The sequence below is a fragment of the Leucopleurus acutus genome (genome assembly GCF_964270905.1).
Source record: "Leucopleurus acutus genome assembly, chromosome: 6".
NCBI classification, from domain to species: Eukaryota; Metazoa; Chordata; class Mammalia; order Artiodactyla; family Delphinidae; genus Leucopleurus; species Leucopleurus acutus.
In genome coordinates, this window is record NC_139149.1 from 45,041,603 (window position 1) to 45,059,503 (window position 17,901).

The 17,901-nt window shown below is 38.3% G+C and overlaps 1 protein-coding gene across 1 annotated transcript in view; it reads left to right on the forward strand.

Moving 5' to 3' along the window:
- GALNT5 (polypeptide N-acetylgalactosaminyltransferase 5) overlaps nucleotides 1-12,007 on the forward strand; it is a gene marked incomplete at both ends in the record, with an annotated part of 36,469 nt that extends 24,462 nt beyond the window's left edge. The window contains 4 exons of the mRNA XM_082840848.1: nucleotides 26-349; nucleotides 5,284-5,364; nucleotides 8,151-8,312; nucleotides 11,867-12,007. Of these exons, the coding sequence (XP_082696974.1) occupies nucleotides 26-349; nucleotides 5,284-5,364; nucleotides 8,151-8,312; nucleotides 11,867-12,007 (708 nt within the window). The remainder of the gene's footprint in view (nucleotides 1-25; nucleotides 350-5,283; nucleotides 5,365-8,150; nucleotides 8,313-11,866) is intronic.
- Between the last annotated feature and the right edge of the window lie 5,894 nt (nucleotides 12,008-17,901).

Consider the following 17,901-nt stretch of genomic DNA (forward strand, 5'->3'; position numbering starts at 1 on the left):
GGTGTGTGTCATCAAATTGTTCCAGGTGTGGATGTGTGGTGGCGAAATTGAGATCATTCCCTGTTCCCGAGTGGGCCACATATTCCGAAATGACAATCCGTATTCCTTCCCCAAAGACCGGATGAAGACAGTGGAGAGGAACTTGGTGAGGGTGGCTGAGGTCTGGCTTGATGAGTACAAGGAGCTCTTCTATGGCCATGGGGATCACCTCACAGACCAAGGGTTAGATGTCGGAAACCTCACCCAGCAACGGGAACTTCGAAAGAAACTAAAATGCAAAAGCTTCAAGTGGTACTTGGAGAATGTTTTTCCAGACTTGAAGGCTCCCATAGTGAGGGCAAGTGGTGTGGTAAGTTCAAGCAGCAATTTAAAATCTGACTTCGTCAAAAGACAATGCAAAAGCCCTTTTGAAAATGCATGGGGAAGAATGAATTATTACATTATAAGTAAACAGCAAATATGAGTGCAGAGGAGACCAAGCGTGGTTGAGGACTACATACATTGGGTAAACTTGAGGAAGGCTTCCAGGCGGCCATGCTCATTGATTAATTCAGCGAACACGTACCGAGTGTCAAGAAACCAGGCAGTATTTCAGAACTGGATTGTAGGGTGATGAATGAAGTAGACTTGATCCCTTCTCTGTGGAGCTTGAAGTTGGGTAGGATAGAAAGATAATAAATAAGCAAGTAAACTGTAAATAAAAAATATAATAGCTTTTATTTAGGGAACTGGCCACAAGTCAGGAATTATTCTTAGAGTAGTCAACTCTGTGGAGACATTGAAGGCCAGGCCTGAAAGACCAAGCGCTGGCCAAGCTGTAAAGAAGAGAGCCGTGGGCAGAGGATGCCCTTTGTGCAAAAACTCTAAGACGGGTGAAAGTTTGAGGATTTCAAGAACTGGAAAGAAGATGGATGTTGTTATCAGGGTGCGAAGGCGGGAAGGATGGCACCAGATGAAGGTGAAGAGAGAGGAAGGAGATGCATACACAGGTCCTTGTGGGCAGAGTAAGGATTCTCTCTCTCTCTCTCTCTCTCTCTCTCTCTCTCTCTCTCTTCAGAATGTAATTGGAAGTTGCTGAGTAGGGTTAAGCAATGGCATGACGTGATTTAATTAGAATTTTAGAGATTTCAAAGAGGGATTGAAAATAACAGAAATTGTCAGACAATAGCAGGGAAAATTCCAGGGCACAAGGTAACACACCAAAAGGAAAGAAGCCAAACTTGATAGGTTGGATGGAGTACAAAGCTAAGAAAAGTCAAGGAAGGAGAGAAGCTCTAAAAAAAATAAGAGAGAAAACAAACAAAAAGCCATTTCAGGGCTTCCCTGGTGGCGCAGTGGTTGAGAGTCCGCCTGCCGATGCAGGGGACGGGGGTTCGTGCCCCGGTCCGCGAACATCCCACGTGCCGCAGAGCGGCTGGGCCCGTGAGCCATGGCCGCTGAGCCTGCGCGTCCGGAGCCTGTGTTCCACAACGGGAGAGGCCACAACAGTGAGGGGCCCGCGTAATGCAAAAAAAAAAAAAAAAAAAAAAAAAAAAGCCATTTCGAAACCATTCTAGGAGCGAGGCTTAATTTGAAGAAGACAAGATATGAGAACACTTACCATAGACTGGGTTTAGAGATGGTTAGTCAAGCCTTGACCTAGAGGTCTTCTCCTGTAATGCAAATTTTTAATCTTTTTTTAGGTCATATTTTTTCAGTTTTCCCTAGAAAGTGGATTGTACAAACCCAGTTTTTCTCTGCCTAGGAAATCTCCTGATGACAAGGACACTTAGTAAAGCCATTCCCCTTGATGATATAAAGGAGATCCCAGAAAAGTGAGAAAGAGAGGAAACCAGTCTGAGAATTTGTTCTGCTTTTATAAAATTCAACTGACAAATAAGTATATGTAATCTGTTTGTGTATGACATAATTGCCACCTTTGTAGGTCAAAATGCGATAGTCACTACTTCAGATGGTTCAACCTGATATTTTATCTTAGATAACTCATTAGCAAGAATAACCTGGGTTAATACACTGTTCAAATAATATGCTTGTAAAATAAATTTACATTTTTAAGACTCTATTTCCTGAGCAGGATAAAATAAAAAGAAATTATCACCGTAGTAATTTTTTCCTGTCCTAACAACACAGAATCTCAGCAAGAGCATTACTGAACTTTAACCACCAGAGGGAACTAAAAAACTATCTTTTGCTCCTCTTTGAGGCTAGCTTGTATAATAGTTCCCATGAAATTTTTGAAGAGCTCTCCTAATGAAACAGCCTTCCGCTGATGCCTGAGCTTTAATACAACAAAATGTGGAAAATATTTTTTAAATGATTTTAACAAATTCTTTCTATTTTCCTCCCTATTTGCTGCCTTCCTTAGACAAATTTTAATAAAATGACATTTGCTCCCTTCTGAAGCAACCAGTAGGGAGTATTATTACTATTAAAACAAACAAACAAACAAACAAAAAACCTTTCTCCAGGCAATTCAGAGTAAGATTAACTAGACCATTATTTTGGATAGATAATCGTGTAAAGTTCCAAGAAAATAAAATCCACAGCTTTTTTTTACTTGCTCCATATTTTTCCCTTCTTTAAACCTACACACTGAGGAAAGTTTGACTTTTTAAAAATAAGAACAAATCTTTTCTCACTGAACCAAAAATATTTGAAAATAATAAAGTAAAAGAACCTCACCAATAATTCGTATTTATATTGGATAAAACTCAGCAAACAGCTTCTAGCCTAGTGTTTAACAACTCTGAGATAAACCATAGGGAACTCCCACCTCCTAAGTTGGAAATGAAATAATTCAAAATGGATAATTTAAAATTTGTGTACTTCCTAATTTAAAAAAAAAGATTGACATGGTTTACAATAAAAGCATGGATATAATTTTTAAAAAATCAAAAGTTAAAAACCAGTTTTCAAAACTATTCATAATGAGATAAAGAATAACCATTCCTTAGCACTTCATAGACCATTCCTATATGAAGGAAAGCAGTTTCTCCAGTAATTTCCAAAAGAAGGGAAGGGAAACAGATCTTCATATGAAGTGGGAGAGGGGAGGCAAGGGATAGAAAAGTTTTCTCTCTTTCTAAGCCTTTCAGTGCTTAGAAGAAGGGATTGTGAGAAATAAATACAAAGAAATCAATTAAACCAGGCGTTCCCAAACACTGTTCTGAGCAAAGTTATTAGTTGTGCAGTCAGAAATAGGATTCCGTGGTCAAATGTTTGGCAAACTCTCGTACCACATTGCCTTTCAGAGCCGCGAGCTAAACATTAACCTGCACTCAGCACCGAAGGTTCTGAGAAGTTCTGGAGTAAGGCAACCTGTTCAACTGTACTGAAGCCAGAGTTTTCCAAATTCATTTGAAGATAAGATATTTTCTGCATAATCTACAAGTACAGGAGTTTATATTTATTTCTGTTAAGATCCAGAGAGCAATTGGGACAGCATTTCCTTTCTCTCAACTCCAGGAGTATTCTACCTCTGTGCACTTCTATTTATTAACCCTTTCTCTGAAGTTCATGGTGGTGGATTCCTTCTGTAGGTTCTGACTGCTCCCACTTACTAATGATGGGTTGTCTCCTCCCAAACTTGTCATTGTCTAGTCACAATTTAAATTGTGAATAGAGCTTCCTTTGAGGATTTCTGATGGAGATTCTGTTCTTCTAGAAATGTTTTGCTTGCCAGTCACCCCAGAGGTAACAAAACTGGTAGATTTTTATGTTTATTTTTGTGCTTTGAGGGTTCTATCAGTGTTCCTAGCCAATGCTAGTGGTGTAAGTGGGCATCTCAAACCAAAATGAAGGTTGATGTAAGGTTTCAGATTCCCATGGGAGAACCTAGCTTCCCCTTTGTCCCCCTGTGCTAATGGGTAAATTGTTTTTTCCCAGTACACCATTCCACTGAGGGTCTAACTTTTTAGCTTCCCATCATGTGCGGACGACCTCAATTCCAGCTCTGGCTTATCCATGTTCACTATTGGTCCCCTGCTTGCCAGCATTTACAATTTTCCCTCTTGTTTTTACATTTTTTTCTGCAGTTTCTGGACCCTAAAGATGCCCCTTAACTTTCTCACAAGAAAAGTTATGCATGTAAAAGTGAGAACCAACCCACTGAGCACTGCGTTATGAAGTCTGGCAACTCTGTGAGCTACATAGCCTGCGTCCTACGGCGCTCCAGGGTTAGAGCCCTTTGTTAGGCGCCCTGGAACAGAAAGGACACAAATAGAGTCCCTGGCAACAAAGACCTCCCCACTTCCCAGCACAGGGGGCTTCCCTGTGTAGACACTTAGCTCTCCACAGCTCTTCTAGATATCTAAGTCCAAATTGTGCTTTTTTTTCTTTCTTTCTTTCTTTTTTTTTTGCGGTACGCGGGCCTCTCACTGTTGTGGCCTCTCCCGTTGCGGAGCACAGGCTCCGGACGCGCAGGCTCAGCGGCCATGGCTCACGGGCCCAGCCGCTCCACGGCATGTGGGATCTTCCCGGACCGGGGCACGAACCCGTGTCCCCTGCATCGGCAGGCGTACTCCCAACCACTGCACCACCAGGGAAGCCCCCAAATTGTGCTATTAACCCACCATCTCGTTAGACCTGCCCAGAATGTCAAAGGGAGCAAGGAAATCAATATTTTTCCACATTAAATGGTGACTTGTAGAAAGCTGCCTCCATACTGGACCTTAGAAATCCATTAAAAACCTGGGGGCCTGCCAGAAAATGCCTTTAAGCTTTGCTCTGTATTAACTTGCGTGACTTTCCTGTAATGAATTGTAGCTTGCCTGAGTCATTAGGAAGATTCCGACCAGGAGTCAGCTGGAATCTGCTGTTTTTGAAGGACTCAATTTATCTATGATTCAGTGCCTAAGCAGTCGAATAGCTTGGAGGGGTCAGCCAGGGAACAGAGCCCATAACCGCTGGTTTGATTAAATTGCAAGTATGTGCACTGACGTTTAATATATGCATCAGACAAACTTGAGACAAGAAAATAACTACTTTTCATGCCACCTTTTTCTCCTTTCCTATTCAGCATTCCAGGCAAGGGTTAATTAAGAGCCTCTGTTGGCTCTGTGGCTGAATCACAGGCCTAAATTGACAGATTGAAGCTGTACTTTAGCAAGATTACATTATGTCTCGGTTAGAGACAGCAACCAATAAAATTGTATAGTGCTAAGTAATGCTATTAACTTAACTATCTTTTAACCCTATTATAGTTTTATGTTCTGTGTTTTCTGAATGTCTTGTTGTACTTTAAAATATCTTTTCTTAACGCATGTTTTATATTTTGCTTCCTAGCTTATTAATGAGGCCTTGGGTAAATGCATTTCCATCAAAAACACCACAGCCATTCTGGAAGACTGTGATGGGAGCAGCAAGGTATGCTGAGCTGGGTTTTTTCTCTCATGGTAGGTACAGTTGATAGTAGGTGCAGGTGTAGTTGATAGGTGCAGGGTATGACATTCATCATTCACTTGAGAAATTCATTTTCGCCTACAGAAACAATAATTAGTTCCTACATTTCTGTGTAATGATAGGGTTGGTGACAACAGGGTCCACTTCTAAATGTAAAAGACAGTGACTGAGGGAATAAAGGTCAACTGTAGTTGATACTGTAGTCAACCCACCGGGGACACAGTTCTGGTTCCATCACTTGTAAAAAGCGTGTCAACTGCAAATTTCTTAACCCTTAGGTAAATGGCAGTGATAATAGTGCCTATTCCAGAGCTGGTGGGAGGATAGAATTAGAAAACACATGTGAAGCCTGTAAAAGGATATCTAACATTTGCTGCTCCACAAATTTTCACTGTTATAGTAATAAAGACAAAAATGAGAAAAGTAACTCATTACGTATAAAGACAAAATGATAAAGAAAATAAAGATGGTACATATTTTTAAATAATTAATCTAAGGGAGCAATTTTACTCTCTGATTCCACCCCCCCCCCACACACACACACGTTATCCTACATCTTAAGGGAGTAATACAAATTGCGCAATTCATGATCCATGGCGGAAAACTCTAAGCAAAATTTCAACAAACTCAGAGCACAATATTTAGGGGAAGGAGTAGGGCCAGGGAGAACAGAGCAAGGACTCTGCAGGGCTGGAGGTGAGCTCTGAGTGATAGCACCTCCCTCTCCAACATATGTTTCCTAACAACTCATTCTGTGGGGACAGTTATCAGTTTGGGTACCAAATAGGACTCACAGGAACATACATTCCGGAGTTGAACTCACCCCCTAAAATTGCAGGTAAATTCTTTGACAGAGAAATTTTTTGTGATGAGAATCTAGGCTTGCCAAGACTTACTCCTTTGCTTTGACTTAGAGGTATTGCTTGTATTTTCAAGCACATCCCATCTCTACCTCTTAATTCAAAGCTGCTATAATTCAGCTGTGGATTGTAAACTTGAAGCTAATGGAATTCGTTCTTAATTAGGAAAGAGGAGACAGAGGAAAGAGAAAAGTGTCAAAAATCAATTGAAAGAAGTAATTTTCACGTATTAACAATTCAAAGAGGAAATAAAGTAGTAAATTGTAAAACAAAACCATAAGCAGTCCAAATTATATGAGAGTAAAATATTAACTAATGCAATCCTTCAAGACTCATCATTATAGTGACTTTCTGTGTCTGATTAACCAGTATTTTATCTGAAAACCCAAGTTCTCAATAACCACTAAGTCTCTCGAAGGGATGCTAGGAGACAAAAAGTATGAATCATGGAGCCCCTGCTTTTCACAAACGCCCATCTTCCTTTTTGTCTTGTTACTCATTTTTAGCTTCTGCTTCTTTTGGTTGGTTTGAGTAATAAAAAGTAAAGGAACATGGAGGAAGTTAACTTATTTTTAGCAGAATTAATGAGGCTTAATATTAAGCCAGTGACTGTAGCATTCAACCAAAAAAGCTCAAAAGGAATAAAACCCTAGGATTGAACCATCAAGCCCTATCCGTCACCTTACTTAAAATGTCTCTTTAGTTATTAACTTTTCTACCAGTTGAAATGTCCCTTTTCAAGGTAAGAGTTAGCTTCTCCTAGTAGCCACATAAATCCTTGTATTATGACATGTTCGTGCTTCTCAAATTTAATGTGCACTCAGATCACCTGGGGAGTTTGTTACAATGCAGATTCTGATTTAATAAGTCCATAGTGGGGAGTGAGATTCAGCGTTTCTAAGTAGCTCCCAGGAGATGCTAATTTTGGTCCAGGTACTACCCTTTGAATGGAGAGTTCTAATACAATAACATACTTGATAATCTAAGTTAAATCTCAATTATATTACAAATGATTCACTAGATAAAAGTATTTAGATAGATGTTACCAGCAGTCTATTTTCTTAAAATATGTTTACATTGGTGCAAAACAACAAATTTCCCACACACCTAGACATTTAGAGTATATTGACCAGGCAGACAGTACTAGGTTGTAAGAAAACTGGAGAGAAATATTTATAAAAATTAAAAACATCCTTCCATTACCTAAAACAGTATTTATTTTAGACATACAGTTGGCAACTCCCCAAAACTGGACATCTCCAAGAACCGTTCCTGTGAACTGGGGGATGCTGACGCAGTAGCAAACTGGTGATTCCTTATGCTACCAGCAAAGAAAGATTTTTAACCTTTCCTATAATAGAACAAAGCCTCTAGGAGTCGAAATGTCTAGTCTTAAAAAAAAGAAACATAATAATTCCCATCAAAGTAATTTAGGACTGTGACTTGGATCTCCCTGTAGCCCCAATGGCCAGGGGCCTAAATTATGTGGTGGTTTGAATGTTCCAATACTTCAAGCACCAAGGTAGTCTGGCATTCAGAACACCTAAAATGACATCCATTCGCAGATACATACTAATTGTACTAAATACCTTTTATTATTGCAACTAACACTTACTGAGGCCTTACTGTGTGCTCAACACTTGAGAGTCATTACCCCAAGGTTTTGAGATGGACACTATAGCTATCCAACTTAAAAATGATAAAAATGAGATTAGACAGGGTAAATAATATGCCCACATGGTCAGAATTGAAAATGACAACACCAGGATTTGAACACAGAACATCTGACTAGAGTGCCTATATTCTTAAGCATTGCTAACAAAAACGTTTGACAAAGCTGCTACTTGTGTGTGCCATTGGAAGTCACCTTCTTATTCATTTCACCTACAGCTTCAACAATTTAATTACACCTGGTTAAGACTTATTAAACAAGGAGAATGGTGCTTAGCTCCCTTCCCTGATAACGGAGCCCTGAGGCTGCACCCTTGTGATAACAGAAACAAAGGGCTAAAATGGCTGCATAAATCAACATCCGTCTTTCATCCAGAACTGGTAAGAGAATATTTGCACCTGTTGCTTACCACAAATCCAGCTTTCAATTAAATGGGACATAAAACCCTCATTGTCAGCTTTCTCAATCAGAAGCCTTAAATGTGTTTGGGACAATAGAGACAGTGTGAAAGTTCATACAGAGAGATAAACAGATATTTTCTATAAATTGTCGAGTCTTTTTTTATTCTTTTCACAAAATTTATTTCAAATCAGTTATTTTAAATAGAACAGTCACCAGGTTCTTTTGGTTAAATTGCTATTGTCATCTTTGTTTCTAAAAGTCATTTGCTTCAGTCAACTAATAATGCCAGAATAAAGGTATATAGACTAGAATTGGTTCTCACTGGTTACCAGGAAAGTTTACAGGGACAGTATATGGGAAAAGTGAGAAGCAGTGTGCTTCCCACAAGCCCTGCACTTAGTGTGAACCTGGTTCCGCATCCTGCCTCCTTTCCGTGTAGAGAGACTTTCTCATGCCCTCTGGTTCCCAGAGGCCTAGGCTCTGAGCGGGTGCTGGAGCCAACTCCAACCAGCCTGGGGGAGCTGGCTGTGCACAGCTCTTGCCAACTTCACATTCAGCAATGTCACATGGGTAACTTGAAACCAGCCGTGATGCAAGTATTTATACCCATGCTACTGTTGACAAAAAATTAACCAGTCGATCTAAGAAAGAATTGGAAAATTTTATTTGAGCCAAATTTGAGGATTATAACCCGGAAAGAGCATCTCAGAAAGCTCTGAGAACTGTTCTGCCTGTTAGAAGTCAAGACACAGTTTATATAAATTTTTTGAGACACAGGGCTGCACATTAAATAACGAATTATTGACAATTTACACAATCCAGATTTAAGTGCCGTCGTGGTGGGTCATGTGACCCTTCACAAGATCAGGAAGGACTGTTCTCTTTTAAGGAGTTGTTGATGCTGGAAGAATGTTGTTGTTTATGGTTGAGCAGGTATTCCTGCTGATGGCAGATGGCGGAGGTTCGGTCAATGCATAATGCGGAGACACAATGCATAGATGGGGGAGAGGGGAGGCCAAAGGGCAGAGAAGAATTTTTATGTTTAAATTTTTCTTGTCTTGCCATAAATATGAATTTTATTTCACACTACAAATCGGGGATGTTTTACCAGAGGTCCAGTTGTGAATATTTACCAGAACATCTGTGCTCTATCCTATTCACTCTCAAAGTCTTCTGTTTTCCCCAATTATATTTTAATAGGACACAAAGTCATAAGCTTTGGTGTAGGATCTTGGAGTGGCAGGAATAATTTCAAGCCTGCCTTCTCAAATTTTCTGCTATCTCACTAGCAGGTAGCCACCAAATCCACTGAATGCATTGAGTATGCGAGACCATCTTTTTGCTCAGGGATGAACCCCGAAGTAAGCACACATTTTTCTTTGGAGCGCCTCCATTCTTTTTGATGTCACAGCCAGTGACTGTTCTCTTCATGACATTTTTCTTCCTGCTCAGGATCAAAATTAGGACCTAAGCAACACCTCCTCCAATCTTTCTTTCTATAGATCATCCCTGTTATATTTCAGTTCCTTCTGGACAATATTTTTTTCTTTTTAGTGATGATGGTTATTGTCGAGTTATTCAGAAAAATTAGGAATTACCAGTGTGTGAGCTGCTAATTTCACGTTGCATAGTGTTAAAAAAATCTGTAAACACATATTGAATAAATTACATTTTACCTTCTGCTTTCTTAACCCTGTGGCAAAGAGGAGCGATAGAGAGAGGGAGAGAGATAGGTAGATGGATAGATAAATAGATAGATTAGATAGATAGATAGATAGATAGATAGATACGGAGGGAGGGAGGGAGGGAGGGAGGGAGAGAGGGAGAGAGAGAGGAGGAAAGATTGAGATTGCGAATGAGAAAAAGAATACATTTCTCATCTTCAGAAGTGAATCTGTTATCAGAAAAGATATTAGGCTGGTGAGAAAATATTTAGGAGCTGACAGTCCTTAAATTACATAGGGCTTACTTATAAACTGGATTGGGCCCACTGAGAACTTAAGCCTTTATTCGCTGATTTTTGTATAGGCCCAACACTGGTCTCCTTAATGGTAAGCCAATTTGCAAATAAGGTAATTAAATTAAGCTGGCAAAAATTAGAAAGCTGTTCCCCTACCTTGTTTGTGCCTATGACTTTGTAACATGTTACATAGCTGCCTTCTGCCTTGGGTTCCCCTTTTCACGACGCTAGATGTCATGGAGATGAGTATCTTGACAATTATCTTTCTTCTTTTTTCAGTATTTTGGTAGTTTTCATACTAAACCTCCTAGGTCCCCCAAGATGTATAAGTCTTAAAAAACAAAAGAAATGGAGAATAAGACTATGAATAACAGGAACATGTCTCTTCTTTTAGAAAGCATTAGGCATTGAGAGCTTCATGGAAGGCGGAAGGGTGACAGTGAGTTTGACCCCGGACACCAGTGAGCTATTAAAATTATACATTTCTGAATCTGCATTTAAAAGGTGTCCTCTAGGTCACCCCTCCTCAAATGCTGTGAACTGTGGCCACCTAAAAGGAAAAGTCTCACAGGTGGTGTCTAGGATTTGGATATAGAATGCCCCTCCAATACCGGTTTCTACATTGTGTTTTTTGTTGGGGACAAGTTATTTAGTTACCTCTTTACCACCCACGAGCAGAACATTGTAGAAAATCCAGAATGATCTTCTCAATGTTATCTCTTTTACAAAACCTTGAGCATACTCAAGCATCATATTCCCAAAATCCTACAAGGATGACATTGTTTTTGTAAGAGCATCTCTAAAATAAATTATTATGAAGTCACCCCTGTTTGATAAATTTTTAAAGCATTTCAAAACAACATATATATATATATTATATATATATAATTAAATATATATATAATTAGAATGATCTTTGTCACAGTCATGGGTAATTGAGAGGATTGGTAAGTGAAAAAATTATAAACCCATGAGCAAGTTCTAAGTAGGTTATCGACCATTTCTAGGACATTCAATAAATATTAAGCAATAATAGAACCTCTGAAATACCTATGACTTTCTCTAATCACGTCTGGACTTTCTGGACATCAGGTATTATGTACTCTCAGAGATCATGATAGGAAACTCTTAAATAAAATACATCATTTCTAGCACTTTTTATTCCAAATTTGCATTCTAAGTCACAGACTTAAGAAATTAACCAACACACTTTTTATAATGGTGTGTATTTTTTCTTACTACCAGCAGTGAGGCAGCCAGCGATCAAATATAGTAAATGCCATCTGGAATTATTTCCTTTAAATAATATAGTTATCAGCCATATCATCAGAAAATTCATCTTTTGTCTCATGAAGAATTAAGTCTTGTAGCTAGGAGAATGTGAGAACTTAGTTTGAGATAAAGACAAACTTAATACTGCCTAAAACCTGTGTTTATGTTATTAATTTTGTTCAGGAGAATTCCTGAAAAATCAAAAATGTAATTACCTAATTTTTTATTGGTTTTCATTTTCTTACATCACGATTGTCAAGTTCAGTCTGTGGCTCATTCTCAGATCGTGTTTCTCTCCAGGTGAATCACATTGTTTTTGGAAACTATCACCAGTTGTTATGCTTAGAAGGAAATTTCTCTCAGAAGACCCTGAAAGTTGCTGCTTGTGACCCAGTGAAGCCATATCAAAAGTGGAAATTTGAAAAATATTATGAAGACTGAGGAGGAACTGATGTCTTTATCTAGTAAATCTATTAGACACTGTGACTATGACAATGAACTTGGTGACTATTTCTCCATGCTAGTTCAAAATTTTCAAAATTAATAACATTTGAACGGAAGATTTTTTAAAAATCACAATATTTGAGATACCAAAAGTTAACTCAGGGAAACAGTCCAACATTAGATTGGAGTCCTTCTTCAGCACTAGATGGGCTTTTGAATTGCCTGCTTTCCACCCTGTGCTGGAACAAAGCCTTCAAGTTTCCACATGCCATGTAACAGGTAACTGGAAAAGAAGACGGAAGTACTTGGAGAAGCACAATGATACTCATGAAGGCTGAGTTTGATCATAACCAGCTCTTTTGGTCCACAAGTAGGTATAATCAGTGAGAAGCTGATCCTTTATTTGCTATTTTTTCATCAAAAAAAAAAAAAGAAAGAAAGAAAATTACTTGAGTTCCTAGGCTAAAAGACCTCAGAAACACACAGCTTTCACCTTGGTGAAATCCCTCCCCACTACATGCATGGTTACCTAACAGTTTGAAATAGTATTGATACAATACTCCTTGATGGCAGGGTTTTGATCTAGATGATTGTATAATGTTTTTCCCAATCTGAGTCAGTGGAAAAACTTTAAGTGAGGAAGTCACATGCTTATTCGATTCTAGACATGGATGTTGTTTCCATTCATTCTGTGCTTTTAAATTGCACTTTTAAAAAATGGCCATACTAGTAACTTCTAGACTCATGTGGATATTAAAAAAGAAAGAAAAAAATGCAGAGAAATAGAGGCTGGGTCACGGCACACCGCAGTAACCAAAAATACATTTAATCATTGAACCTACTCTGATGTGGGACCAAATAAGAGGAGTTGAAATGAGTAAAGCAGAAGTAGAGCACGGAAAAATATGAAAGTTCTTTTATGTGAAAATACTACTATTCAGCAGCATTCACGGGGATGGAGAATGCTAAAAATGGGCTCTAAAAGATTTCAAGGTAGAAATAAAGTGAGGGAAACATAAAGAAAGGGGAAGAGAATGAGTTTAAAACAGTTAGGAAGAGAGTTAAGAAAAAATTGTCCAAGACTTGTCCAAAAACGGGAGGGGATCCGGCACCTCTATGGGGTGGGGGGTGGGGGGAGAAAAGAATAAAGTCCTAGATGTGGACCTCAAGATAACACTGATAAATTTGGGGAAAATTCCAATATTTCTTTGATCCAAATTGAGCACATAATCTTAGGTATGACAATACTTAGGCATACCGGAAGATATCTTAGAAATCCTAATATCCTTTGCATTCATTTTGGTAAGGAAGATGGCCTGTCCCAAAATCCCAGGCCAGTTAGTGAGAGAATCAGGATTAGAATTTGGATCTCCAGAGACAGGGCCACTAGCCTAACCAAATCTCCTCCACAACATTCTTAAGAAAGATATACATAAATTTTTTTGTTAGGGTTGGGTCTCTGGAGGTCAATCATGCTATATTCCTGTTAATATTAAAATAAACAAACAAACAAACAAACCTGTGCTGTTGAGCTGATGGTAAAACTGGGCACCTTTAGTTCTGATTTCCTGTTTAAATTTTAACTCCCAATTAATTACACAAAAGCAAAACAATAACTAAGAGTTGGAAGGGGAAATAGTTTTACATATTTGTAACATATTTAAGATGTTTTATGTAAATAATTGACATTGCAGATGAGATAAGAAAATGAGTAGAAAATGAGATAATTATTTTCAAAACAGAGCCATGTGAGGGATAAAACACAAGTCAATTGCCAAAGGACTAATTGAGTTGCTGACCAAACTAAATATGCTGGATGCCTCATGCAATGCTTTGTGTAAATGAAAAATGTTGAAAGGTTTTCTGCCAGTCTAAAGAATCTCTTTTTATTCAAAAAGAGTTTCCACCAAAAATGTCAACTCTGTTCACAAAAAGATGAATTATGTTTTCGATACACTTACCTTTGGGTATACCAGCTGAAGAAATTTGAATGTTTTTGCTCAAAAGAACCATCTGTGGTCTGTTCAGTGTATGCTCTTCCTGGCTTTACCTTGACATACTTAATATGTGAAACTATATTTGGATCCATATTGTCAATATAACAAAGAACTGTTTTCATACATCACATATTTGTTCGTGGGTAGAATTTTTTTGTTTTTGTTTTTTGAGGTACGCAGGCCTCTCACTGCTGTGGCCTCTCCCGTTGTGGAGCACAGGCTCCGGACGCGCAGGCCCAGCGGCCATGGCTCACGGGCCCAGCCGCTCCGCGGCATGTGGGATCTTCCCGGACCGGGGCACGAACCCGTGTCCCCCGCATCGGCAGGCGGACTCTCAACCACTGCGCCACCAGGGAAGCCCTGGGTAGAATTTTTAAAACAGCTTTTACCATGTTTTTGCTCAATTACTCTTAGAAGCAAGGAACTAAGCAGTAGTTAGGAATCTTATGGACCTAACTGTAAGAGTATTGACTAGTTGTGAAATCTACTACCAACATTCTTTTAAACATTGCCCTCTAATTTTTGTTTTCAGAAGACCTTCACAAAAGTATAAATGCCTCTAGGTTTTCTGGTACTTCTAAAGATAAGCCCTTGGCTGGGACACATTAGGGTCTTAATTAGCCCAAGTTCCTCAATAGGGGGCTCTGTTCTTGGGGACTTCAGAGTTTTCCCTGGATTACCTTAAGTTATTGCCTTTTCTTTAAAAAATGCCTCTGCATCTTGTTACCTTGAACACAAACATAGTTGATAATATTTTACAGGACTTATTTGATCAAAAACTAATTTACCAAACCGTCTGAGTTCTTCTGAGCCTTCCAGCTTGCACAGTTCTTTTCTCGTTTTCAACAGTTACCTAGAGATTCTACCCTACTCTCTTGAAGGATTACACAGCTGTTGTTGATACAACTGTTTTTTATCACCAGCCTCAAATTTGCTCAATTCTTCTTGCCAACATTTAATCAACTGTCATTCACAAGGGCAAAAACCACCATGTGCTATGATCACAATGTATCATTAGCTTTGAACTCTAATTTGGAAATACTTTCTTATATATTAACACCTTGCCTCTAGAATTGCCTTAGGAACTGTAGAGGAGCAAAGATACTAGTTACGGGGTATAGGAATTCAATTTTTCCAGTCAACCTTCATTTCATGAATGGCTTAGAATGATTTTCAAGGGTCTCTCATGCAAGAGAATGGAGTTGAGGTGCACCAGATAGTACCATCTTGATTTGTTGTAACATCTTTAACTTTCACATTCAAACGCAGAAAAGAAATTCTGTCTCAAAAGAAAGCCCCAAGAACTTGGATAAAAACAAGAAAATTACAAGGAGTAAAGAGAAAAGAAGTGGGACTAAGTACCTTTGAGTACCTACTATGTGCTAGGCACTGTTTGTGCCTCATCTCACTATTGTGCGCAACTCAGTGAGGGGAGTTTCATTCTCCTCATTATGCAGACGAGGATAGCTGAGAGGGATTGTCTAAAGTCGTCCCACTAGTAAGAGTTAAAACCCAGATTCCATTCTATTGGGCTCAAAAAAAAAAAAAAAGGTAAGCCTCTTTCACTAAACCATGCTGCTGTGATTCTTTGATTCTTCTCCTCTTCCTTCTCTTCTTCTTCTCCTCCCCCTCCTTCTTCTCCTCTTTCTATTTCTTCTGTAAGTAGGACAGACAACTCAGGTGGGCTCAGTTAAAATCCCTTGGTATAGAGTCACACCTCTTTGGTCTCTCTCTTGCATGTTGTACAGACAGGAAATAGAGGCTGCGCCCCTCTCTGTTAAACAACTGAAGTGTAGGCTTAAGGATAGTTATCCTCATACACTTCGCAGTGGTCTATCTCCTTGACTTCATGCAGGACATATTCCTTTCCATTTCCTAGAACAAGTATGAGAGGGAGAAGTGGACATAGAGAGATTGCTTCTCTGTGAATGATATTACCAACTCTTTGTTCCCCCAACCATTAATCAAAGCTGACAAATTGCTCAATTTGAACAGAGGTGGAAAGTGAAAAACTGGAGTCCTTTAATTTAAAACAAAAACCAAGTCGTGTAGCTTTCATTCCAATGTGTAGATTGTCACCATAATGCTTTTACAGCAACCTTTGCGTAAGTTTACTCAACAATTGCTACGAGCCAAGATGCCTTGAAATGAGAAAAGGAACACTAACCACAGTTAATGTACAAAAATATCCATTTTTGGCAAATAGCCATTCCATGGTCAGGTTTGAATAAGCCATGTAAAGTATTATCTACTCCTGATGAGGTTTAATGGGTAGAATTTCAGGTGTTGGTGGTGTCCGTGCCTAAAAGAAAGGAAAAAAATACCATCGCACTAAGATTTAATGCCTCTGTTTTCAACCTAATGGGTCAACTAATAGTTATCACTACAGTTAGAGTCTCTTTTCAAGTTTATGTGAATCTTTGCTTTGCAAAAACACAAAAATCTCATTTTCCAGCAAACAGAGCAACTTCTAATATGCTGAGTTTCTAATGACGACAGTAGCCATCAAATAAGTAACAAATAATTTCTTTGAAAACTGAGATTTTCTATTTTGTTATTGACTGATAGGTTTTCCCAGTTCAAGGATATTGGTTATAAATGTCTATACAAAGTCTTTATATTAGCTGTTGAAACTAAAACATATATATATGGCTATGGGCATGTTTCTATATTTTATGCTTTGAATTGAGAGAAAGTAAAACCAAGAGTTTTAACTAACAAAGAAAACTTAAGAACTGTTTTGGGATCTTTTTTAAGTCTCTCTTAAGTGCAGAGCTTCATCTGCATCTGGCCTTCTGGACAAAAGTATCTCACACAGACTTTCACTCTGGGTATTTTTTTTTCCAGACCTGAAAGGAGTCACCAAACTCTAAATTATCAGGATGCTTGTGATTCAGTTTAGGTTTATGCACATGCGTTAATTCTTCTCCTTCAAACGACTGCCCAAATGTTGCTAGTTTTATACGTATTAGCTATAAAAGCTGGGCATAAAAACAAGGGAAGGCAAAGGTTAAATTTGTGAATTTGTTATTGATTACCTAAAAATATTTGTTAGTGGAAAAACTAGATTGAAACTATGGAGTAGAAAGGAATTTGGAATACATTTGAACATTTTTAGGTACCCAGTTTTTCTGCCTCTGACCAACCAAGTTTACTATAAAGAATAAATCAAATATGTAATCTTAAGTTTCTAAGTAAAAATTCAATTACTTTCCAAATTCATAACCAAAACTCATTCAAGTTGGTGGTTAATTACAAAATGCTTTGATTTTGTAGTTTCCCACGTATCCGGGTGATTTCCACTGCTCATTACTACCCGTGTCATTGTGTTTATGTCAATTGTATGTTCTACTTACCTTGTGTTCTTCATGAGCTGTGTACACGTTTTGGTATTCATATTTATTATGTTACTGTCTGATATTTTAATATGGACAAATGTTTGCTGTAACTTTTGACATTACTTTTTATAGCCCTCTTGCTTTTATAGAGAAATGAAAGTTTAGGCTTTAAAAGAAATAATGCCTTTCTCATATGGCCAGACGTATTTCTTCATGATACGCTGGTGTTTCATCTTTTTCCATAATTCTCTATTATTACTTATTTTAAATGTTTTTCCTATCATTTTGAAAAACTCAAATGTCTGTTCTCCATTTGAAAGTGTGCCAAAAGTACTCCACCATGTAAATATGTAGAAACAATTACTATAAAAGTGTCAGCATAGTTCACAGCAATGTATTACCTTAATGACTACAAAGATATATATATTTTTCAAGTTGTTGGAATTAAGATGTATCTAAAACAATAGTTCAGTTCCTGTAAAAATAATAGAAATGTCTCATGAACATTACATATCTATCCATCAGAAATTCTTTTTACAATTTCATATACAAGCAT